The 24,883-nt window shown below is 44.8% G+C and overlaps 1 protein-coding gene across 2 annotated transcripts in view; it reads left to right on the top strand.

Annotated features, from left to right (window-relative positions):
* The first annotated feature begins 9,624 nt into the window (after window positions 1–9,624).
* The window catches only part of LOC142564096 (uncharacterized), a 41,864-nt gene continuing 26,605 nt past the window's right edge, over window positions 9,625–24,883 (top strand). For both annotated transcript variants that reach the window (XM_075674952.1, XM_075674953.1), the window contains exons 1-2: window positions 9,625–9,844; window positions 15,146–15,217. In XM_075674952.1, coding sequence (XP_075531067.1) covers window positions 15,148–15,217 — 70 coding nt within the window. In that variant the 5' untranslated portion in view covers window positions 9,625–9,844; window positions 15,146–15,147. The remainder of the gene's footprint in view (window positions 9,845–15,145; window positions 15,218–24,883) is intronic.

Below are 24,883 nucleotides of genomic sequence, written 5' to 3'. Positions count from 1 at the left end.
AAAGCGTGGGGGTTGCTACGCGCCTCTCCCACTGCGGAGAATCTTACTAATTTTAAAAAAGCAAAATCCGAAGGAAGGAGAACGCGTCGACAGGCCAGAAGAGAGAGTTGGCAGAAGTTTTTTATCGGGTATCAACTCTTATACAGAGGAGGGGAAAGTCTGGAACAGGGTTAACAGGATAAAAGGACGACAAACTTATTCACTCCCCCTGGTAAACACTCAAGGTGATACCCTGCTTGAACAAGCAGACTCACTTGGGGAGTACTTTCAGAGCGTGTCAAGTTCCAACAAATATTCAAAACCCTTTCTCAAATATAAACAAATAGAAGAACGCAAGCCACTCATAAGAAAGTGTCGGCAGAATGAACCGTACAACCGCCCCTTTAGTATTGCAGAGTTGAGAGCTGCCTTGAGCGCATGCAAGAGCTCTGCACCGGGATCTCACAGAATCATGTATGAAATGCTGAAAAACTTACACAATGACACGCAACTGACACTACTTACACTTTTCAACACTATCTGGGACGCAGGGTACCTTCCGACCGCATGGAAAGAAGCCATTGTGGTCCCTGTTTTAAAACAAGGGAAAGATCCTTCCTCAGTGGCAAGCTACCGCCCGATAGCCCTCACAAGATGCATGTGTAAGGTATTTGAAAAAATGATAAATCAGCGACTGATCCATTTCCTTGAACAGAACAAAATGCTTGATCCCTATCAGTGTGGCTTCCGAGAAGGGCGCTCCACAACCGACCATCTTGTACGTATTGAAGGAAATATCCGGGACGCATTTATACATAAACAGTTCTTCCTCTCGATATTTCTCGATATGGAAAAGGCGTATGACACAACGTGGCGATACGGGATCTTGCGAGACTTATCGGAAATGGGCATTCATGGTAATATGCTAAACATAATAAAAAACTACTTGTCCAATCCTACCTTCCGGGTGAAAGTCGGCAATGTGCTGTCACGTCCTTTTACACAAGAAACTGGTGTACCCCAGGGAGCCGTGCTCAGTTGCACACTTTTTATTGTTAAAATGACAACGCTTTGTTCTTCCTTACCACCAGCCATTTTGTATTCCGTCTATGTGGACGATATTCAAATAGGCTTCAAATCCTGTAACCTCACAGTATGCGAGAGACAGGTACAGCATGATTTGAACAAGGTGTCACGGTGGGCAGAGAAAAATGGTTTTAAAATCAATCCTCAAAAAAGTTCTTGTGTGCTGTTTACAAGAAAGAGAGGCCTTGTTCCGGATCCTTGCTTACAAATGTGTGGACAACAGATACCTGTAAACAAAGAGCACAAATTTCTAGGTGTTATACTTGACAATAGACTCACTTTCGTCCCACACATTATACAACTCAAAGAAAAGTGTCTGAAAACAATGAACCTAATGAAACCTCTATCCCAGACTACGTGGAGTAGTGACAGGAAGTGCCTAATGAATCTGTATAAGAGCCTCATCCGGTCACGATTAGATTATGGTGCCGTGGTATATAACTCTGCCGCCCCGAGCGCGCTAAAGATGCTAGACCCTGTTCACCATCTAGGTATCCGCTTAGCCACGGGCGCTTTCAGAACAAGCCCGATTGAAAGCTTATATGCCGAATCGAATGAATGGTCTCTCCACCTACAGAGATCATGCATTAGCTTTACATATTTCCTTAAAGTACACTCCAATCCTGATCATCCATGTTTTCATACCGTTACCGATATGACGTGCGCTACACTTTTCAGCAATCGCCCCTCCATAAGACAGCCTTTCTCGCTGCGTGTGAGGGAGCTTAGCGATGAAATGCATGTCCCACTCCTCGAGCATCGCTTAATGCACCTAACCAAGCTCTTACCTCTTTGGGAGTGGCAGGTGATACAATGTGACATATCCTTTATAAAAGTTACAAAGCACGCTCCTGAGGCCGACATCAGAATGCATTTCCTAGAACTGCAGTACAAACACTCCTGCGCAGAGTTCTACACAGACGCTTCGAAGTCAAATGCCGGGGTATCCTATGCAGCCGTCGGCCCATCCTTCTCGGAATCCGATGTACTGCATCCGGAAACAAGCATCTTTACGGACGAGGCCTATACATTACTCTCTGCTGTGAAGCATATAAGAAGATCAAAACTTCCAAAAGCAGCGATCTATACAGACTCTCTAAGCGTCGTGAAGGCCCTAATGTCACTCTACAAACATAAAAATCCCGTATTCAATGAACTGTGTTCGGTATTGTGTAAAGCGTACTCATCTAACCAGAACATCATAATATGCTGGGTCCCTGGCCATAGGGGAATCGAAGGTAACGTTCTCGCGGACGAGATGGCCACGTCACTCACATCGCAAGCTGTTAACCTTACCGCTGATGAGCCTGTCCCAGATCTGAGGCCTTTCTTACGAAATAAACTGCGACATCACTGGCAGTGCACGTGGGACGCGCAAACAAATAACAAACTGCACGTTATAAAGCCCCAGATAGGTTTTTGGCCCTCCCCAACAAAATCTCGGCGAACAGATGTCCAATTCTGTCGCCTCAGAATAGGACACACGTTTGGCACACATAGTTATCTGCTTACTGAAAGTGAACCTCCAACCTGTGGTAGATGCGGTGAGAGGCTTAGCGTCCTCCACGTGCTCCTGGAGTTCTGGGAAGCCGAAATGGAAAGAAACATTTTCCGCTTGCTTACCATTATAACATCCCTCTACACCCGGCTATGTTTCTCGGTAAGGAACCGCTTTTTGACACCAAGACAGTCCTCAACTTTTCAAATGATGTTGTGCAACATGTAATAAGAGCATTAAACTCGTAGCGCATCCTCTTTCCAGAGGATGCCGCTGTGATAGTTGTTTTATATAGCACATGCCTCCAGGCCCTTGTGTCGCAAGAGCTCGAACGAGGCCATGGTGCTCTAGTTAATTTTAGAAACTCATGCAATTTTTAATATCGTATCATTATTCTGAAATGCACCTCAACGCTCATAGTACGCATCATTTGTCATCGCCATAATTTTATTACACATACATTTTACGCACTTTACAGCGACTATATTTCAGGCCCCTTTACAGCCACGTCACATCAACTCCATAGAACCCATCACTCCACTGCGAAATCATTAACATTTGCATGGCGCTCTTTGGCCATACCTGGCCCTTGCGCCAAGAAAAACCACACATTCAATGTTGACATTTGGGGTACCCGTCCCAGTGCGCCTTTGCGAAAAACAGCACGTGACTTCCGCCACACTCTCTCCAATGCGCGTGTGCCTGTTGGGGCCTGTCCTGGGTTTCCTTCCTCTATGTCGGATGGAATAAACGTGTGCGAAATGAATAGCGTGCGTTTTTATTCTTGCGTTCCGACATATGAAAGAATGAGTGCGACAACTCTAAACACGCAAATACAAGAAGACTATTAAGCACAGCCGCGAAGAAAAGTATCTGATGCCCTTCTTATTCTATAACGCAAAAGTGGCACAGTCAAAACTGTAATCCTCTAGGCGGATCTGGATGAGTCTTTCCGCGCTTCAGCACATATAATCTGACTTCTCTGGCAGATATCGCCAATAAATGTTCTGATGTCTTGCTAGAGCCACTACAGAAATACATTGTCGCTGTAGGTACCGGAAATATTTCCCCTCGAAGTTTCCCTCCTTTCATTTAAAGCAATTATTGTGGCCTTTTAATGCCTAAGAGACATCATTCTAACCTTATTCTGAACATTGCTCCAAGAAGACCTCGAGGGGAAGTGCAAGCATTGAAACATACTAGGTTTTGTGTGAAAAAATATAATGCATCTGAGGAGGATAGGAGCGCGTTTTAAGGTTATAGCCGCAACCTTTTTACAGTCGACAGCTCCAATGAGCCTTCCCATTTTTTCTTCTGTATGTTAAATCCTGCGCTTCCCTAAGGTCAGCGGACTGCGTCATTCGGTCTGAATTTAACATTTAACTACAAGAAAGACAGAGTGGACGAGCAACTAAACGTATTTATTTCTTTCAATTGTCTTTTTAAATGCATTAGTTTGAACTTAAGCATGCGAAAACATTTAATGATGAGTCGACATCACTCCTCTAACATCATTGACAACATGGTCGCTAAAACACAATTGTGTTGGCTGATATTTGCTACATATTTGCCGTAACAAAGCAACAAATTGTTCTCTTATTCACAACGTTCTCGCCCATTTCTAAATCTTGGTGTATCTAACTGCACTCTGTACTCACCGGCGTAACTTTCCGATGCCGCGTGACGACGCTATGCAGGCCGTCGGTGTACGACGACATCAGGTTAAATGCACTGTACTGGGGCTCGCGTTTTTTATTGGCTAGGCTAATAATTTGTAATAAAAGACTCAGCTAAAAGCTTGATGAGCTGATTATCTTGCCTAGATGTCGCTCCATCAACTCAGGCAATTTTGCGTCCGCGCAAGTTCTACTTACCGCTACGGCGCTTTCGTACGAAGGGGAAACACGTGCACAAACTCAAAAATGTTTTTCTCGTTTGATAAAAGTTTCTCAGTTTGTAAACAATGAACGTTTCTAATAAATACACTTTTTAGCGTGTTTTTACACCGGAAACCTCATTGCTAGATTTACTACTAAACTTAGGCTAAAGTTTTGCAACTTTGTAGCCAGCTGTAGAGGCCATTTCGCATTATATTCGCCCCAAATTATTTTTGACTTAGTACAACTTGCTGGCAATTAGTTTCTATGAATTATAACCTTTCGGTAACAGATATGTTTCTGCAAAAAAGATCCTAATATGCACCAAATTTTGCATATTTAGTGCCGTAAAAGAAACTCACGGAAACGTAAAGATCGATAACACGTTTTTTAAGTGAAAAGCCTATCTTCATTCTCAAGGAAAAATCATGTGCTCGTCTAATGTAAGAACAGAAAATTTTTTGACAATGCGTTTTACGACTCATACTTGCGAGCTGTCTAAAAAACTTACACATGTTCCTAGCGGTGCTGAAAAAAATTTTTTCCGCAAAAATGTTTTGCCGAAAGACTTCTTGCTTTGAATAGGTAGTCCTCAATTTTTGTCAAGGAAATCGCTGATGGTCGAGCGCCAAGGCTGGAACAGTCGGCGTGGAATGATCCATGGGACAACTCTGAGGATAGCGATGATGATAGCAGTTGAGCAAACAAGAAGTTTCAACATTGTTATTAGCAGTTTCAGTGATGGCTCGAAGCTCTATAGTCGATGGGTAGAATTCTGTCGAGTATTCTGCAGACTGAAAATGATGGTACGCGCGATATTGCGAAGCTCACGGGCAGCGTATACTCTCGATAAAGGTACAAATAGTGTCGGTGCTCCAGCCTGGGCACTTCAAGCAACATCATTGGCGAGATGATTACAAACGACGCCGCGAACTCCCTGCTGGCAAATAAAGATTATATCTCGTCCAGACGCAAAGGCAAATTTTGTTGATTTCGGACACCATTTGGTCATAATTTCCAAGTCGAAAACCTCGCCCGCTTTGTAGAGCTGCTTTCGAGTCCTAAAATATTGCCCATTTGCTAGGTGGTTCTCTTCCAACGTATTCTACAGCGGAGCGAAAAGCGGCGAGTACGGAAGCTGCAAATGCCGTGACGTGTCAAGGCTTAAACTTGACGATGACTAATCGAGATGGTATAACAATGGCGCCCGTCGAACTTTGCGGGAGTGACCCGTCCGTGCAAACATGGCTTCGGTTAGCGTCCGAAATATTCAAAACTCCAGTGTGCTCAGCTTGAGAGCTGCGGAGGTCAGGCTAGCCTCCTTCCAAATTCCTGCAACAGCAAGGTAAACAAGAGGCTTTTTCAGGCACCACAGAGGAGACGGCGTTCTTGTTGCGGGCGAGATTATCTCAAAGACAAGGAATGCTGATCTGCCACAGCTCATTTGGAAAAACGCTACCTTGGGCCCTTTCTAAGGCAAGCGGGGGATATCGCGGTCAGGAACTCTAGATACATGGCGCACATGCGTCCGGAGTGCGTCGACAGCTACATAGATCGTCATTGAGTGGCGTCGCACTATGGCAGTTGTTGACAAAGTTGAAGCACATCGAGGTAGCCCTAGAAATGTTAGAAGGGCTTGTCCTTAAATTTCCTGTAGGACTCGAAGGTTAATTTTGTTAACAATGGACAGCACACGTGTGCTGTAGCGGGAGCATGCTACGAAGAGCGTCCTTTATCAGAAACAGATTGTGGGCATATTGGTATGGAAGCATGGATAATTCGGAGCGCCAACTAATGGCACAAAAGCTAAGGCGGGAGAAAATACAAAACACAACGCTCTGTCTTGTCTCCTCTCGTGCTTTAGCTTTTGTCCCGGTGGTTCGCGCTCCGAATTAGTCAAGCGTCCTATATAGTTGAAAGTATTGTCATGAAAGTTTATTTGTAGCTATAACTTAGACTAAAGTGCCCATTTCTTTGCCAATCCGTTAGCGGGAGATGGTAGAGTTGTATGCGCAACAACAACAGCTCTTCGATCGCTCTTCAAAATATACTTTGATGCGACACATTGGGGTTGCGCAGCACTCAGGGCTTCTACTGCTGGTTAGGAGGAACATCTCCCTGGCCAGACGGCCCATGAGCTCTTTACGTAGAAGAATGAAAGGGCATGGCGGTTATGGTCACGCACATAAAAGCTATATATATCGGTGCCCATACCCCCGGATCCGAACGCGTCCCCTTTAAAACCCGCCGATCCGGACAAAAATCCGGATGCAGATGTAAAACTGCTGCAGAAAAAACATGCCCTTGGTTTCACTGCCCGGAACAGTGCATCAGGGCATCAACAGATTATATATAAAGTGTTATGAATATTAGCCGACTACCTCTTCAAGAGCTCGCAGATCTCTTTCACTAGCCCTGGTAAACCTTATTAGTGTTTTAGCGCGGTATCTGCAAAGAAGCACACAGAGACAGGAGCGAGACAGTCGACAACTTCCAACTAAAGCTTTATGCCAGATGTGAATATATGCAGCAAAATAGGCAAAAAAGAAATAACAAACACAACTAATAACTTTATCTTACCAACATGTGTGCGTTACTAAGCACTTGTGAACAGCTGCCCCCAAGAAAACTTATTTCTTTGGCACATAAGAAAAACGACGGTGAGCTGACGCGCTCACAATCTTCACTGTTCATTACTGCAGCATTCACAATCTCGCACGTGCAATGATCTTTGTCTCTGAACAAAACTGCACTGTTGTCAAAATACGGAGCACACCCACAGTCAGGGCAGTGCAACACCGTGTCCCTGTCCTTCCTCCCTTTGTCACCATGCCTAATGGAGCGGGTGAAAGAGCGGGTGAAAGAAGGAACGTCACCTTCTTGCAGTTATTCTGCTGACAATGGATGGTCGCAAGTAGCGCTCCATTTTCTGTGTTTCTCTTCTGTTTGTCCCGTCAAAATGGTGCGCTATCTAAGTATTACAAGTTATGAAAGATAACTTGAATTTCTCCATTTTTTTCGCGGAATAGAACCTACGTCACAACAGTTTCTCAAGAACAGCTCGAAGCTTTAACAAGCTGCGCCACAAATGCACTAGGTATCTACCACTCTTCCACAAACGCCTTACATGCCAAGGCTTTAGAGAGCTGCGTCATGAATGAACGGCGTATATGCCGCTCGGCAGTGGACGTAAGGTCACTAAGCATGCACCACTGCGCGTGCGCAAAGCGAGGGAATAGGTCATAGTAATCGAGCGGAATCACTCAACGAGAAAGGACTTTTCCTCGACGTCATTCCACGTGTGTTCAAATAGTAACGTGCACGTCGCATACCTCTGACGTGTTCAACTTTAAAAGAGAGATCGTCACTCGTCAAAGCAATTCGTGGCTCGGGCGATACAAGTATCCATGCCGTTGCGGACATGAGCCCTTGATAATTACCGACATATCTGCGCATGAAATTTTACGCCGTCTGCTTCCATAAGAACCGCTGTCGCTCTCTCCCTAACTGATCTGTGCGTAAAGCGCTCCCGACGTTAAACTAGATTTATTCATTGACGTATAAAATATGTGGTGATAGTGGTACCGATTCTGAAGAAAAGAATCACGACCTAAGAGGTACATAAAGCGTTTCGACAAGACCTAGCCTGCAGCAGTTAATATTAAGTAGCTTAGGCCTTAAAGGTGGCGCTCGAATTTTATTTATTGTACTGACCCTCAAGGGCATAGATGGAATATTTTCATGGAACATGTGGTGAAGCTGAGAAGATGCGCTTGTGCACTTTGTCTTGGTGTTCCCATTCCATGGCGTTCGTTTCTGCTTCCCCGTAAGAGCCGCAATAGATTGTTAAAGCACCCGCCGTGGTTACTCAGTGGCTATGGTGCTGGGCTGCTGAGCACGAGGTCGCGGGATCGAATTCCGGCCACGGCGGCCGCATTCCGATTGGGAAGAAATGCGAAAACACCCGTGGTACTTAGATTTAGGCACAAGTTAGAGAACCCCATGTGCTCAAAATTTCCAGAGACGCTCACTACGGCATGCCTCATAATGAGATCGTGCATTTGATGCGTAAAACCCCATAATTTAATTTTCTTACGTTGTTAAACCACGGCTGCGCATGCATCCGCGAAGCACACTATTGGAATACAGTATAAGCAGAGTTCTTATTATAAGAGTTTTTATTTTATAGACCCTTCAAATTTCCTTATAAAAGCCCTAAGTATGAGTGAACTTATATAAATGAGTTCAGCGATAATTCAGATGTACTTGCGCTGCAGCTCTGATAAAGTACCCCTTTCATGCGGTAACGTATAAACCCGGCCTTGTAAGAATGCGGTCTTCCCACGGACTGGGGTGAAGATAAGGCTGGTTATCTGAGTAAACATGACGACATACAGCCAGCCATAAGACTAAGCGTGTAAGTTTGTGTCGCGTGTACTACTCGTCCCTGCCTGTTTATTTGAATATCCCGGTTCTTGAGGAGAGTAGCATTCTTGCTGTTTTACTGTACCCTACTGTGTTATGTGGCTGAGGTGCAGATAACAAATGAAGGCTTAATGCCTTTCAGAAAAAATAAAACTGTTCCGCAGCAATACTCTTACTGTTCCTGTTTGAACTTGCCGCTTTAAATCATAACTGCTTCCGAGTTGGTCTGTTGCCATTAACTCAATCAATGTGGCTATATATATTTTTTTTTAATGCGCATGGTGGATGACAGTGTTGGGGCAGTTATGATCTTGAAACGTTCCCTTCTCGAAATCCTTGTCGACACGAAATGACGCTTATGCAATGCCAAATAATGAAACAAGGAACTCGGCTCACTGATCTATTTTCGCAAACAATAAAAAAAAACTGTCTTACACATTACTACGTACGATAACCTCACACTGTCAATAGCTTTTCTTCAGAGTATTTAATGCAGTATGAATGCAGCTTTATACCAATTCGTTCTTCAAAGAAGCGACATTTTCTGCTTTGCACAACGACTTCGACGGCAGTATTTTAGGCAGTATGAATGCCACTTTATACCAATTCTTTCTTCAAAGAAGCGACATTTTCTGCTTTGCACAACGACTTCGACGGCAGTATTTAATGCAGTATGAATGCCACTTTATACCAATTCTTTCTTCCAAGAAGCGGCATTTGCTGCTTCGCACGACCAGCTCGGTGGGTTGGTATCGAAAATGTCGCGTGCATTTCTATTCAGCGTCAAGGGACGTGGATAAATGCACACAGCCTCAAGCGACGCTTGATAATACTTAAGCTTTTCAAGCCCCGAGCATCGTCACTGCGATTTTGAGTGACATTTCAGTTGCATCTAAGGACAGCAGTAAAAACTGCAAAAAGAAAGTTAGCGTGCCGTGAGTTAAATAGCATCTGACGAAGAATTAGCCAGTGGACTTCGGTAAGTGTTATACTGCTCCGTCTACCTTTTTTTTCGCATCGTTATAATTGGCAAAGAAGAGTACCCGTACGACATGCAATGTATTATACGTTCCTAATTGATATTGGTTGCTTTTCTCTATTAATACTTCAACGACTTTCTTTATTCCTTGTGCACTTTTGTGTTACTTCATTATTTAGTGGTTTTTTGTTCCTCCTGCACACGCGTAAAACTGTGGATATAAGGCTGCACGAGTTGCGCGATTATCGTAGTAATGTTCCATTCTGTGAAATTGTATATGTATATATAATATGCTTTCCCGTTGTTGGAAATACAGGATTTAAACTAGATAACGTCGAATGCCGCATCGCCTCATTTGAGTTTCAACATACGATGTGGCCATCTGCTAGAGTAACCAAAACTGAGACTGAAGTAATTGTTTGCATGTTGGACGCAAGTTTCTTCGTCAGTGTATACTTCCTTCGCATATGTTACCCCTACGTGCCAACGTTAGTGAGAAGCATGAAGCATAATAATTCTTGAAACGAATCCGACCCGTCCTTCTGCTAACTAGAAATCGTTACGTGTCACTTCTGCGTCCAAAAAACTTCCCTTTTGCGGCCATCACTACTTACTACAATTATAGCGCCATTTTGCGACTGTACCGAGTATTTCTGCGAAGGGTTTACATTATATATGAAATTAGCCATACCGAAATGAATGAATTGTTTTTTCGGAGACACGCGTCAATGATGGTGACCGTAGGGTGACGGTTTATTCTTGTACTTAGTCACTTCTTAATAAAAAGCAGATTACTGCTTTTTAATCTATTACTTCAGACGGGCTCACCGTAGCTTGGAAATTGAAGCAAGCTCTTCCCCTACAGGCCATATGAATTTCTGAAACGGAAAAATTGCGCTTGCCCGCGGAAGTGTGACACGACGAAATTTCGGTATCAGAGAGCGAAACCGAAAGTGGCACATTGCAGCGAGCTCATAGAACTCATAATTACACTGCGAACTCACTACCACGGACATGGCGCTCTTAAGCGATACTTAGCCCTTGCGCCATAAGACATCAAACATTATATCATTGCAGCGAGCGCGAAGGTCCTCCCCTCGAAGAGATGTTCTGCATGACGCCACCCAGCAGTTGGCAGCCAGCAGGCTGTGGCTCCTTGCTGTCGCGGCGCGCGGGTCGCCCACTGCTGGGTGACGTAAGCACAACGACGCCTTGAGGGGCGTGGCCTTCCCTCTCACTGCGCCCCCCCCCCCTGTTTCAGTTTCGGGCGGTGTTGATTGCCGAGTTTCGCCTTACCACGGTTCCACGGCAATCACACTATTCCAGATCCAAAAGTTGATAGTTCTTGCACGGGGGAGAGCTCACTTCAATTTTCGAATTACGCTACGCCTGTTAAAATCGAGCGCTTGAAGGTTAATTAAAGGAGTTACATGGTTAGTCAACCATTAATCGTCACCTCGTTGTCGGCAGCACTGATGACATGTCACCGAAGCAACCACTCTTTTTTTTTTCAATACATCTAATTTCAAATTTTAGATAAAGTCTTCGTAGAAACACCGGGTATATTGTTCGCTTGGGGCATGCTAAAGGCTCGGGACAAAATTCATTGGAGTCTTGTATCAGCATCAAGAGCAGCAAAATTGTGTTGCAGCAAACCAGCAATTGGCAACTATAACATCGGTTCTAGAATAGTAGAGGAGAGATGGTGGGGAGAATCCGCGGATAGAAACAGACTCGGAATAATCATTAGTTTCTTCAGAAAGCACAGTAATATAAAGTAGACCTGGAAAATCCCTAATGGCGAAATAACAAATGAAGTAGATTTCGTACTCTCTTTGAATCTCAGCATCTTGCAGGGTGAAGAAGTGTTAGGTTGGGTTAATGGAAGGTATTATAGGTTACTGAGGTATACGATTGCTCTCAATTTAAAGAAGGTGCAAAATTTCCGCAGACTGAAATGAAGGAGACGAAACGTGGCATAGGACCGGGCAAAACGCTTTAAGTAAAAGATAAGCAGGCTAATGTCATCTACAATTGTGATAATATAGCAAAAGCAGCAGAATAATTCTATAATGATCTGCACAGTACGCAGAGTAGCCACACAGCCTTCGTTGGAAGTAGCGATGAACAGGGTACAGAGGCTTGTGATCAGCTAGCGATGAAGTTAGAGGGACCTTGCAAGACAGAAGATAGAATAACAGCCGATTTGATCAAAGGTGAAAGAGTTATTATGCCTAAAAAGGTAGCAGCGCGTTATACGCAATGCTTTGCGACTTCAGAAGCACCAGACAGCTAGAAGAATGTCCATCATTATACTGACGCAGAAGAAGGGAAACGTTAAGGAACTGGATAATAATACACCCATTACCCTGACTTCAGTATTGTTAAAAATATTCACCATGATAGTTTCCAATAGAATCAGAGCGACACTAGACTTCGATCAGACAAGAGAAAAGGCTGCCTTCAGGAAGGAATATTCTGCGTTTGGCTAACGTCCATGCCACTAATATGCAGAGTTCAATGCACCTCTTAAGAATTTTAATAGATTACGAAAAGGCTTTTGAATCAGTAGTAATTGAAGCAATCACGGAGGCATTGGGTGATAAAGGAGTAAAGGAGGCATACGTGAATATCTCACAAAATATCTACATAGATTCCACAGCTACCTTATTTCTCCCCAAGAAAAGTAGAAAATTACCCATCAAGAAAGATATCAGATAAGGCGAGACCATCTCTTCAATGTTTTTCACAGCAAGCTTGGAAGAAGTACTCAGGCTATTGTACTGAGAAGTCTTAGAAGTGAAGATCGACGGCGAATGTAACAACAATATTCTGTTTGCACATTACATTGCCCTGTTCAGCAACACAAGGGATAAACTCCGAAGAATGATCAAGGACCTTAAGCGAAAAAGTGTAGGAGCAGGGTCAAAGCCTTATATGCACAAGACAAAGGCAACATTTAATGTCCTGGCAAAGGAACAAAAGTTCAGGATCGGCAGTCAGCCTCTAAAGCCTGTGCAGGGGTACGTTTAGCTAGGTCAATTACTCACAAAGGACTCTGATCAGTAGTGTGAAAAGCTTGGCGAGCTGCTGATTATTCATCATACCTTGGTGGTGGTGAAGCAGCACACTGATAAGTACATGGCTAATACACAGAAGAATACACCACACACGCTGCACTAGCAACATCTTTATTTGGGAACACACACTTTATATTTATACACCTGCGCACCCTCAGACGTCAAAGATAGGCAAGGCAAGATTAAAGGCACTTTCAAAGTCACTTGCTCGCGCATACTCGGCTGTCAAAGATAGGCAACATATTTATCATGGTGTGCAATCCTTTCCCTGTTTATTGCACCCTTAAAATTTTTTGTCCTGCTTGTTGCAAAATTTGTTACGGATGCCACAGAGAGGACAGGATTGCACACCATGACAAATATGTTGCCTATTTTTGACGGCCGAGTATGCGCGCGCAAGTGGATTTGAAAGTGCGTTTAATCTTGCCCTGCTTACCTTTGACGTTTGAGGGTGCGCAGGTGTTAAAATACGAAGTTTTATTTAAATAAAGTACTTGAGATGGCAGCGAGTGTCGCGTATTCTTGTACGTCTTCCACTTGCCCTTGCCAGCGCTCTGCTTCACCAACATGGTATGATGACCCTGATCATGAGAAGGAAACTTACAGAATAAAAATCGGTTGGGGTGCATGCGGCAATAACGGAATTCTAAATGTGATCACACCATTGTCACTGAGAAGAAAAAAAATGTACAATCATTCCATTCTACTGGTGCTATCATACCGGGCAGAAACTTTCAGGTTAACAAAGAAGCTCGAGAACAAGGACCGCGCAATGAACGATAGAACAAAAAATATTAGGAGTAATGTGAAGAGACAGGAATAAAGCGATGTGGATCAGAGAGCAAACAGGGACAGTGGATACTCTTGTTGACATTAGGAGAGAAAAAAATGGGGCTGGGCAGGTCATATAATGCATGGGACAGATACTCGGTGAATCATTATGGCTACAGAATGAGCGTGAAGGGAAGGAAAGCGCAGTCGAGAACGGCACAAAATGACGTGGCTTCATGAAATCAGGATATTTGGAAGTGCAAGTTCAAGTCAGCTAGCGCAAGCCGGCGGTGATTGCATATCTCTGGGAAAAGCCTTGGTCGTGGAACAGACGTAAAAATAGGCTGATTATGATGGTAATGAGAATAACGACGACAAGTAACTCAGAAGTATTCAAGGTGTGATCCGCTGAAGAAAGTACAAATGTTTGGTATGAGCGTCTATGCGCATTGATTACCGTAGCCGCAAATTAAATTAATCTTTTCCAATGGCAGCATTCGTGTGTGGTTTTCGACAAGAAATACTTTATTCCTGTTATTTTGTTATTTCGGATTACCAGTGCTATTCTTACATGGTTTGCCCCACTTTCTCATTTTATCAATATCTTTAATGCGTAATAGCGTGACTTCCTATATTTGTGAAGGAATATTTACCATTTCTGGTCAGGCGCAACTGAATCTTCCTCTAGAAGCTCACCTGTATTTAAGACTCGTAAGAAAGTTTCCACGTAACAGGATTATGTTTTCGCGTATATTCCAATTACAATCCGACACTCTCATGTCTGTATAATGTGTGTAAGTCATACTTGAAATTCTTTGGGCCTATTTTACCATAAAGAAATTCACTTAGTTCCGTAACTTCCTTGAGCTACATGAAAGGCTTGCATTCTTGTCGAAAATCATCTTTGCCGAAACGGCGGTCAACGCCCGACGGGGGACGTCGATGCCCGATATTCAGTGACATGGGACCTTTAACGCTTTTCTGTTAAAGTGAATTGCACGTGCTTCATTAACCGCAAGTAAAGAATTCCACCAAAATATAAGAGCTGTTGAAACGGCAGTTATCACAGAGGCGAGGAATTATTGCCGGCATGATTACACAGTGATTTCTGTTTACTCGAGGCACTGGTAAGGATGTGTATTTATCGCTGTCTTTATGTCTAGTTACAAAGGAAAACGTATTCAAGGAATCTTAGAAAATGCATTTCTTTTCCTGTTATATATTCCTACTAGAAATGTACATTTGTTTGACATTAGTGCTAATTACTGGAAATATTGCCTCATGGCTTAAGTGTTAGCTGGTTTTTAGCTTATAATTTCTTTATTGCTATTTTATAACTATTCTGGCGCAACATGTGTCCTGCCAGTGTTCTTCCAAAGTAAGCACTTTCGAAGGAATCAGTCTGCTGTGAGTGATAACGAAATGGTTTTTCCATTGACTATGTCTCCAGTCATGGCCAGGAGGTTGTGGCACATCATCGGTTTCGTCTCCTTCACGTGCCTCCTCTTCATTCGAACTATCGGTGAGTGCTTATCGATTTTGCGTGAACCAAGCAGTTGTAATTGTCAGGCAATGAATGCCTGTTTTGGTGCGCTAATTTTCGCACGTTCAGGCACTCTGTAAGTTTGGAAAGTTCGCGAAATGTTCGCGCCATAGTTTGAGTTAGAAGAGGTACTCTGTGGTGCGCCGGAAATAATAAAACAATTTCTGATAACTGGAACTGCTCTATATCAGGCACGTAACTGTTATCGTGCTGCGTACAGCTTTGTTATGCCGCACACATCCAGCAACACTCCTGTAAACAGATCTGGTTATAAGCAGCTGTCACTGCATTGTCTTTGAAATTACAATTCAGCCTTATATTTGGTTTGGCGGCCGCCAGGCTTCTGCCTGGCCACTTGCCATGTAAGAAAGCCTTCTCCTTTGAACTCATGATGTCCTTCATGTAAGACGGCAACACCTAGACTTGTGAGCTGAAAATCAGGAAGATGGCACGAAGACCCTCTCTGTAGACACAAGAAGCGTAGCGACAGGTGCAGGCAATGCTTACACACTCAGGTGAAAATTCAGCCACACAAATGCCTGGAAAACGCTCTTTACTAGTGATAACGGGGATCTTGAGGCCCTGATAATAATCTCACACCGATGTGGAGGCATAGTGTAGCTTTCATTCTCTGTTGTCATATCTCGTTAGCGAAGTCTCAACGCCCGCCTACGTCCTTGTCTGCAGTACAGGTGCACACACTTATACGCAGCTTCAAAGTTGCAAAATAGAAAGCATTTGGTGTTGTATAGTGTGATAGTCTTGAAGAAAGGTCTGCACTGTTCTATTTAATCGGAATAAAAAGAAGGGTCCGATAGCAATCATTGCGATCTTCGACACAGCGGAGCCTGTAGAAGGTATATTCTTAGCTTGGTATACTTGAAAGTGTCGTGTCTAGGCCACAGCCGTTCTCGCTGATAGGCTACATTATTAGGACGGACACAAATTAACACTTCTGCGATACTTGCGGCAATGAACACCACTTCCCGAATAAGCTTTTTGGCTTATTAACTTTCTACCACATGTGCTAATTGTGAAATAGAAGCCAAGAAGCAGCCAAGTCTTATCTGCTTACCAAAAATTCCGTAACCAGCACCATTTTCTAGATGTGCGAACTTAAAGCGTGGTACCAGATACGTGGGCGTTCAAGTTAACATATTCGCCAAAGTGTGTTTCTAACACTTCAGGACAATCTTATCTCGAACACCGAGGCACTTGTATAGCAGATTTCGGAGACAGGGATGCTAGTTGCAAATTTCCACAAATTATACAAGATTTCTCAACATCTAGGCTTTACTTTCGACGGGACTGCTAGTGCAGTAAAATTAGTAATTGAAAGCTAATTAGCACATTTCGCTAAATAGCATATTTTTCTTAATTAACGAAATATTGTTATAGCTTGTTTCTGCTAATACTCGCCGAGCCACGTAGCACATCTCCCGCGAGGACCTAGATGTGACATTTTCCCTTAAAAAAAACTGGTCTTTCACATAAAGAAACACCTTGTATAACGAAGGCTAGCCTATAGCAGCTCAGAGCGTTCCGCACTCATAACGTAGCGCGAGATCCGACACCTTTCGTCATTACAATATCAGCGATAGAAAATCAGCCAGTATGGGGACCTACGATCGAGTCAGAATGACGGTATCATGGTTAAGTTTAATGCGACGGCCGTGCACTCTGTCGTGGTAAACTCTCCCCCGTCTCCCGTATGTTCGGCTGACTACAGGGTATGGCCCATGGTATTGAGTTTGAAGCTTCGCCGAACGAAAGAGAACAGGAAGCGGATTGTGCAACTGAATGATGGAGGCAGTTGTGCCGATTCTGCCGGCAAGCTTCAAATTCTCTCGCTGGGAAATCAGCAAGTCGTCAAAATTTGCCTTCGTCATTTGCTGCTTCACAAATACAACCGCTACTCGGAGGCACCATACTAGAATGGCAGTAGCACGCAAAAGGATTCTCCCCCATACGACAAAAAGAATGGGGAAAAACAAGTAATTGCTATAAACGTGGTATTAAAGGCATAGGTTACAAATAGGGACAATTATTCCCTAGTCAAAGTGGGGTGAGCATAGAAAGTGATTTTCAGCGTGTGGTGACTATAAGATAGTAGTTAGGTGGGGCTGCAAGTATACACAGCTTCTACTACTGAGAATTTTTCGACGAGCATCGCGTTGGAGCGCGAATTTGCACAGAATTGCCAAAACGACATCAGAATGCTCAGGCGGAGGAAGGGCAGCTCTCTCAGCATATGGGGTGTGGTGATCCCCAGGAACCAAGAGTCCATTGTTTGCCCGGCAGAAGACGAGGGACGGTTCCTAAAGGCCGGTGCTGACGTTGTGCGATGACGAACAGTTCAAAAGCACGCATCTGGAGGCCAGCGTTGTTGACTCATGCCAGAGCTCAGAGGATTCAGCGATGTCGTCAAAGTAACATCAGCAGATGTTTTCAGCTCCGAAAACCGTTGTCATCAATCATATGCTCAAAAAATGGCAGGGAGACTACAAGGTCACAGAGGCATGATTCCAGCCCATGATATCTTATTCGAGGAATTATTCCATCCCATTATATCTCACAAACGAAGCTTGCGGATATTTTTCACAGCAATAGCATTTCCAAGTAGCCAGAACGCCGGCCCCATGACAGAAAGATTCAGCGCTATTAAAAAATTATACCAATCATCAATGTCTGGAAATGAGTTGACATCTTCCGTGTTATCCTTATAAGATAATTACAGTCGACGAGCTATCCAATAGAGAGATCTGTTTAATGAGTTAGTACTACGTGTTTCAAATAAAAAAGTGGGTATGAAGTGCGATAAACCGGTCACGTAACATGTATGTATGTATGTATGTATGTATGTATGTATGTATGTATGTATGTATGTATGTATGTATGTATGTATGTATGTATGTATGTATGTATGTATGTATGTATGTATGTATGTATGTATGTATGTATGTACTTCATTTAGTGCAACTGACGGTGGTCTGCTCCGGCACAGTGAGTTGCCCTTCGCTCCTGGTTATGTGACGAGTAAGCGCCTGAACAGCACTCTGCAGTGTGGTGAATATGGTATAAATCACGGATCCAGGTCTTAGAGGAGATGTGATCTAATGAGAACGCGTTTCTCTCGCACTTACCACTTGATCGCCAATATTATTTGAAACTTTTCAACATTAGTGCAAATGGAAATGACGACAAATTTTAGGGCATCTATATTACATCACGTGTGAGGGTATCATTTCTTTGAAACGGCCCAGTGCTGCAGAAACTCTGCAGCAACAACAATAGTTTGAGGTGTAGGACCGGCGGCCGGCAGAGTGTCGTAAATGACAGACCACTCTATTTCACCATGTGCGCTGTCAGTGATGTTGCTATCATTGCAAAAATCTAATCCCCGGCTCACATTCTTGCAGGAAGACATTGCAGTTATGAATATATGGCCGTGCATAACCACCCTGGTATTGCACGTGGCTGGTGCTTCAGTTATATGTATTTTGGTGATGTAATGTACAAGGCCACATGGAGCTATGGTTGCATTACCGAGTTTGGGACATGCACCTCAAATATGACGGAAACTACAGCGCGCGCGTCATCAATTGTAAACATAGCTGCTCCTGCAGCTTGTACTTCACGAACGCTTTGTAGAGATAGCAGACGCCTTCAACATTTTGAGAATGTTGCAGTACTTGCCATTAGTGCGGTGGTACTTGATTCGTCGGGTTGGGTCGCGAGTGACAATGCACAGGTGACAAAGAAGGGCGCAACGACGATTGTAAACGTTGGGAGCTGAGGTGCAGACAAGCGGATCCAAAGCGTGTTGACAAATTAGAACCAACATCCCAGTGATCAACACTGACGGGTGACTCAACAATGTGATGCAAACGCGGTAAGTGGGGGTGACCATCGCCGGCCGTATGCCCATGAGGATTTGATCCCGCGACCTCGTGCTTAGCAGCCCGACACCATAGCCAATAAGCAACCATGGCGGGTTGAACTCAGCGCAGCGATCGCAGCAAAATCGCAGCGATCCTGTTGGCTAGACGCCATCTGCCAGACACCAAGGCCTCATTCTCGTCTGAACTTGTGACACTGTCACAAAAGATAGCTCAACATCACTGTATGATCACATAGTTACCGGAAGGATATGGATGTCGGCTGGCTTTGAGATTTTCTTTCTTGCTATTTCAAGTTGGTTTCAGTTACAAATAACACGTCGGGTTCTTGCTCGGGAATGATGCTTTCAATATCCGAGATTTTATTTAGGATTATACATGCATTTAGGGTTATAACCGAGCATCTGGAAGCGTCTTCGTTTTCTGTCGTTGTTGTTTTTATTGCCTGACTGACAAGTACATTGGCAGCGCTTCCTTCGTGAGCTAGCCTCATCGCAGAAATACGTTTCTTTGTAAATCAAAAGGTTATCGTGAATAAGACGGCAACTCTTTCCGCTTTGCATAACATTTCCCGTGCTTTCCCATGGACGCTTCCCGCAACAAAGAACATGTTTCGAGAAATCTGTATGGGCCGAAAAGGTAGTTATTTTTTACTTTGAGGAGTTCCTCAAAATCTGGCTCTTTTCAAGAAATTGCATGATCAAACTTTACTGTTGCTTAGCAGCGAGAGACTAGTAATTTTGTGTAACCTTGTATATGTTCTATAGTTCATCTGACGTTATATTCAGCTGGTCCCGTAGATGTTCTACAGTTCATCTGACGTTATATTCAGCTGGTCCCGTAGGTCATTTATTGATGAGATTGAGCCCCTGGCAGATTTTGACATCATCAAAATAATGGGAAAGCATTTTAATTTGTTTTCCTAATTGATAAACCACCTTTCACATTATAATGATCATTGGAAGGCCAGATTCATGTTTAGTTAGTTTCCCTGCAAATTAAATAAAGGGCCCCTGAAATGGTTTCGACAAATTTTGTAGACGCGTAGGGTACAGCTTAAGTAGAACATTCGCACCACAATTTATGTGAAGCGTTACATATTAATGGAGTTACAAGCGATTAGAAGTTGCCCTCCTCCCTAGCCATGTTCTTCCTCCTCAACTCGTTCGCCGAGCGATCGGGCCTAAGCTCCGCCTTCACTGGTTCCGCGTCACGATGCGACGTCACATCGTCCACTTCCGGTTGTTTTGGAGGGCCGCCCCCACCCGCGCGAAACCTCTCCGCTAGCCGCTTGGCCGTCGCGACCCCAAGCGAGAGCTATCGAATCAGCATGCGTTGCGAGCATTCTGTCGTAGCGCCGAACGTGTCTGGTATTCCGGTAATCACACACTAGCTGAAGTTTCGACGGAACGGTGGAGGCATAAACTCAAGCCGATGAAGGAACTTTAGCGTAGACGTACGTGAGCAGCCTTATCGGTCTCCACGGTCCATGCCCCCCGTTGGCGCAGAGCTTAACCAGTCAAAGGAAGAGCTAGTATTACTCTAACCAAGTGTAAAGCATTTTAAACACTTTCAAAAACAAAGTGTTAACCATTACACTCCTGCGAAAAATTTACACCAGCAGCAAAGAATACGTTCTGTTACTGCTACTGTGTGTGGTTGAGCTCTATGCCACCAGGTGGCAGCACCGTGCAGACCGTTCACATTTCCGCTTTTGTTCATCCCCTGAAACGACACGCAAGGGGACACAGCCTTGCGCTTGCGTTTACCCTAATGCCGGACTCGCAAAACGCTATTGCGTTAGTAATCTTCCGGTGTAAAGTGACGCCCACAAACGCACAAATCCTGGTGCCAATCGGATAGCGGCAGTCCGATGCGCAGCAGCCAGTTCGCTCGTACGCTGCCTTGCAGAGGGATACCATGTCGCAGCTTGACATATTGCCAGTCGCTACGTTTGCAGTCCACAAGGCAACAGAGTCGAATCATAGTGCTCGCGAAAAAACTGAGATCGACTCTGACCGCGGAGCTCTCATCGAAATGGAGTGCGTTGTGAAACAAGCAGACGACACTTGTTGTGTGCCGGAAGTGCTTAAGTGTACAGAAAAATTTTTCTTGTGCATTCTCTTTATGTTACTTTCTTTTCGTAAAAACAAATTAACTAACATTCCAACTATTACGAGCATCACTTGTTTACGATAAAGTTGAAAAAATTATCGATTACGCGCCCTGGTCAGCCAATCGGATAGCTCGCCCCACTGACGTCATATGGGTAGGGGCGGCTTAACATTTCGCCGAGCAGTGTGCTGCGATCGGCAGCGATGTGCATTTTGAAAACCTTATAATAAATTACACGCTTTACGCGCAGCACTTAGACGTGTCAATTAATGATCAGAAGGACCTACTCTAACGACTCAGTACGTTTGTAGAAAATCGTCAAAATCGTTTCAGGGTCCCTTTAATGAAATTTCAATTTTTTATTTGTTTATTTATGCACATACCTGACAAGTTTCAGCCAGAGTATTGCGTGATGAGCTAAGAAAAACAACATATAGCAATAACAGGAGAAAATGACTAACAGCAAATCAAATAATTAATAAAGGGAAAATCCCTGTATTTTCCCTTTATTAATTACTTCTCTCTACCTTGCGGGTTTCCGCAGAACTACTACGCCAAGCAAATCAAATAAGTAATATATCAGTGAAGGTAGTGCGAATTAACGAGGTAGGATAAGAATAGTCACCACAGGCGCTTATTTGCATTTATTTGTTTATTCAGACAACCCTGTATTTAGAAACAAGCAGAACGAACTGCACATTTACCACAAATTAAGAAAAGTTCACTTTACACAAGTGCAAATCACAAAAAAGAGGGACGAAAATCAAACGCAAATAAAAATGACACAGATCAGGTATCAAAATGCCTCAAATGAAAAACACATCGCTCAAGCAGCGTTCAAAACGCCTCTAGCAAATTTGTCTCAGCGATAAATCACCTGAACGCCCACTAATGCATGTTCTTCAGTTTCTGGATGAAGAACGTTTGCATTATGTCTCGTGCCAAATTATTTTTGTTTCTAAAGAAAATAATTAACATGCCCCGAAATGGTCAACAAATGCACGACACAGAAGTGCCTTGTTGCTTGTTTTTCTTCACAGCCTTTCTTCAAACGTGGACAAAAAAAAATTATTTTCGCCACTTAGATTTGACAATGGCAAAGTACAGCATGCAGCCCGCTGTAACTGTCGTTCTACAGCCCCAATTATTGCACCATCACGTCATGTGTATAATTAAATTTGTTGCGGTACTTTTCTACTACGTTTGCTCCTTTGTCCTTACACGGGCTCCTTAGCGCATACGAAAACAATGCAATAAACATGCTTAAAACGCGTAGCCCGAAAGTCCGATGAATGTGGCTATCCACTATAGACGTGAGAACCCACTGCTTGCTGTAATCTTTCACTGACAGAGGCAATTGGCGAAAAAGGCTTTAGCCACGTCAGGCAAACCGCAGCAACAGCAACAGAAACGAAAGAAAATAAAATTCAATAAACTAGTGCTGAACTCAGGAACCCAGCGTGGCAATCGATCTTACCACAACTCTAACGAAACGGCCGACTTGCTATCGTTTCTCTACTTTGTAAGAGTTGGAGTGTGGGCATGTAAAAATATCGTAGCGGGCCCATCCCGACATCCAACTCATCCACGCTTGCGACGTGGTTGAAGAGAGGAATATGCTCTCATCGAGTACTAGGAGTACGGGATTTATTTACAATATCTACACAAAGACAGAAGAACGATACGGGAGGTCCCGATACAGTCTTTGATTATTGGCTATTGACTATTGACTATTCCTCCTTCTGTATATATTATTTTTTATAATCTGTAATCTATAACGAATAAATCAATTTCAATTTGAAAAGGAAAACAAAAAATAACCGACGATTACGTTACTTCCTAATGCGAAATTTGAGCGCAGCAAATAAGCTGTTTCACCGACGCAAAGACAATTTTGCGACTAGCCTGCGACATGTCCTGCTTGAGCAAACACCAGGCGGCCTCCTGTGCTGAGAGCTCTCGGCGGCGGCGATGAGCTTCTGCTTCAGCCTCGCTTACTGCTGGTTGCTCTCGACGGCGCCGATGAGCCTCCGCTTCGGCGGCGCGAACGGCAGGGTCTTCTCGGCGGCGGCGCTTAGCCTCTGCTTCGGCGACGCGTACTCCTGGATCATCTCGACGGCGGCGACGGTAAGCTTCTGCTTCGGCGGCACGCACCTCTGGATTCTGACGGCGACGGCGCTGGGCCTCTGCTCTGGCAGCTCGTTTAGCAGCAGCAGCAGCAGCAGGAGACGGAGGACTTCCATCGGTCGTCTCGCTCATGGCTCAGAAAGAACTGGCAGATAATTTCGCAGTGGCGAACGGCAGCGGCAATTTCGGCTCGGGCGGTGCACATATACAGATCCCCCGCCACCGAACTGGCTCTCTGATTGCCACCGCACAGGGCGAACGGCAGCGGCAATTTCGGCTCGGGCGGTGCACATATACAGATCCGCCGCCACCGATCTGGCTCTCTGATTGCCACCGCACAGGGGTTGCATTGGAGGAGGAGCGAAGAAAGGAATTAAGTTCGAGCCGGCGCTTTGACAACCGGAGACTCGCAGGAAGAGGGGGGAGGGGGGCGGCGTGTACACCCAGCGGCAAACGATGGGGGCAGAAGCGCGCGCAGCAAGCGGACAACACGATAAAGGGAGGAGAGAAGAGATAGCAGCGACTGACTGATGCCGCTGACGCCGATAGTGAGTCAACCCCAGCTGCGGAGTTGGTTTCAGGGACAACGCCGCTGATGCCGACACAAACAATATGATACCCTCGCTTCCGCAGCGCTAAGAACCAGGTCTAGCCGTGGGAAGGTGGTCACGTATTCGTCGACGTGCCGGGGCCTACGTGAAATAACCGGCGCGTCGGCAACTGAAGAGCACCCTATCCGCCACACAAGAACAGGGGGGGGGGACCCTTTCCTCCTCTTTCTGCATGGCGGCGACGGTGTTCTATGCAGTCACGTTATCTTGACTCTCTAGCGGCGTCAGCGGCATCCAGCGGTATCAGTCGGTCGCTGCTAGCGCTGGGGGGATGAAAGGGGGGCGGAGCTGGTTACGAGGCCCACGACAACGCCGACGACGACGCGAAACCCAGGAACGGACGCCAAAGAGCTGCGCTCTAAAACAGTTACATTTCATCAGTCTGCCACGACTGAAAACGAAGCACGAAGCACACCGAGCAGCCGAACACGGCTGCTTAAAAACCCTCTCTCTTCCCTAGATCTCTACGTGAAGGAAAACTACCGTCCAACCTTCGCCCGATCGGACCGTCCAAAGTCGTCATAGTCGACCCACCTTTTAGGGCGAGAGATCACACACTCATTGCCGTGCTTTTGTTTCACTCAACATACCAAGCAGACAGGGTCCTCGTAACAGGGGTTGCCACACTTGACTCAAGCTGGCGCCTCTTGATTCCAGAGCTGACTGCGCAGTTAGCCGCCGCGTCTGTCAAGCGACTGTGACGATTAGTGGGGCCCGTGGGTAAGCGCCGTAAAACGCCCTTTTCCAGGAGTTCTCTTGCTCCAAGTAGACCGTGAAGGCGACAGCGAACCAACTAATCATACTCGGTCCGCTAAACGTGGCTAGCCTTGCTGGTACTGGTTGGTTGTCCAAAAGAGGCGCATTGTTGGCTTCACAAAGCGACGCGTCGCAGC

Source organism: Dermacentor variabilis, chromosome 11 (genome assembly GCF_050947875.1).
Source record: "Dermacentor variabilis isolate Ectoservices chromosome 11, ASM5094787v1, whole genome shotgun sequence".
NCBI lineage: Eukaryota > Metazoa > Arthropoda > Arachnida > Ixodida > Ixodidae > Dermacentor > Dermacentor variabilis.
Note: the sequence above shows the minus strand (reverse complement) of the source record. Positions and strands in the feature narration are given on the sequence as shown.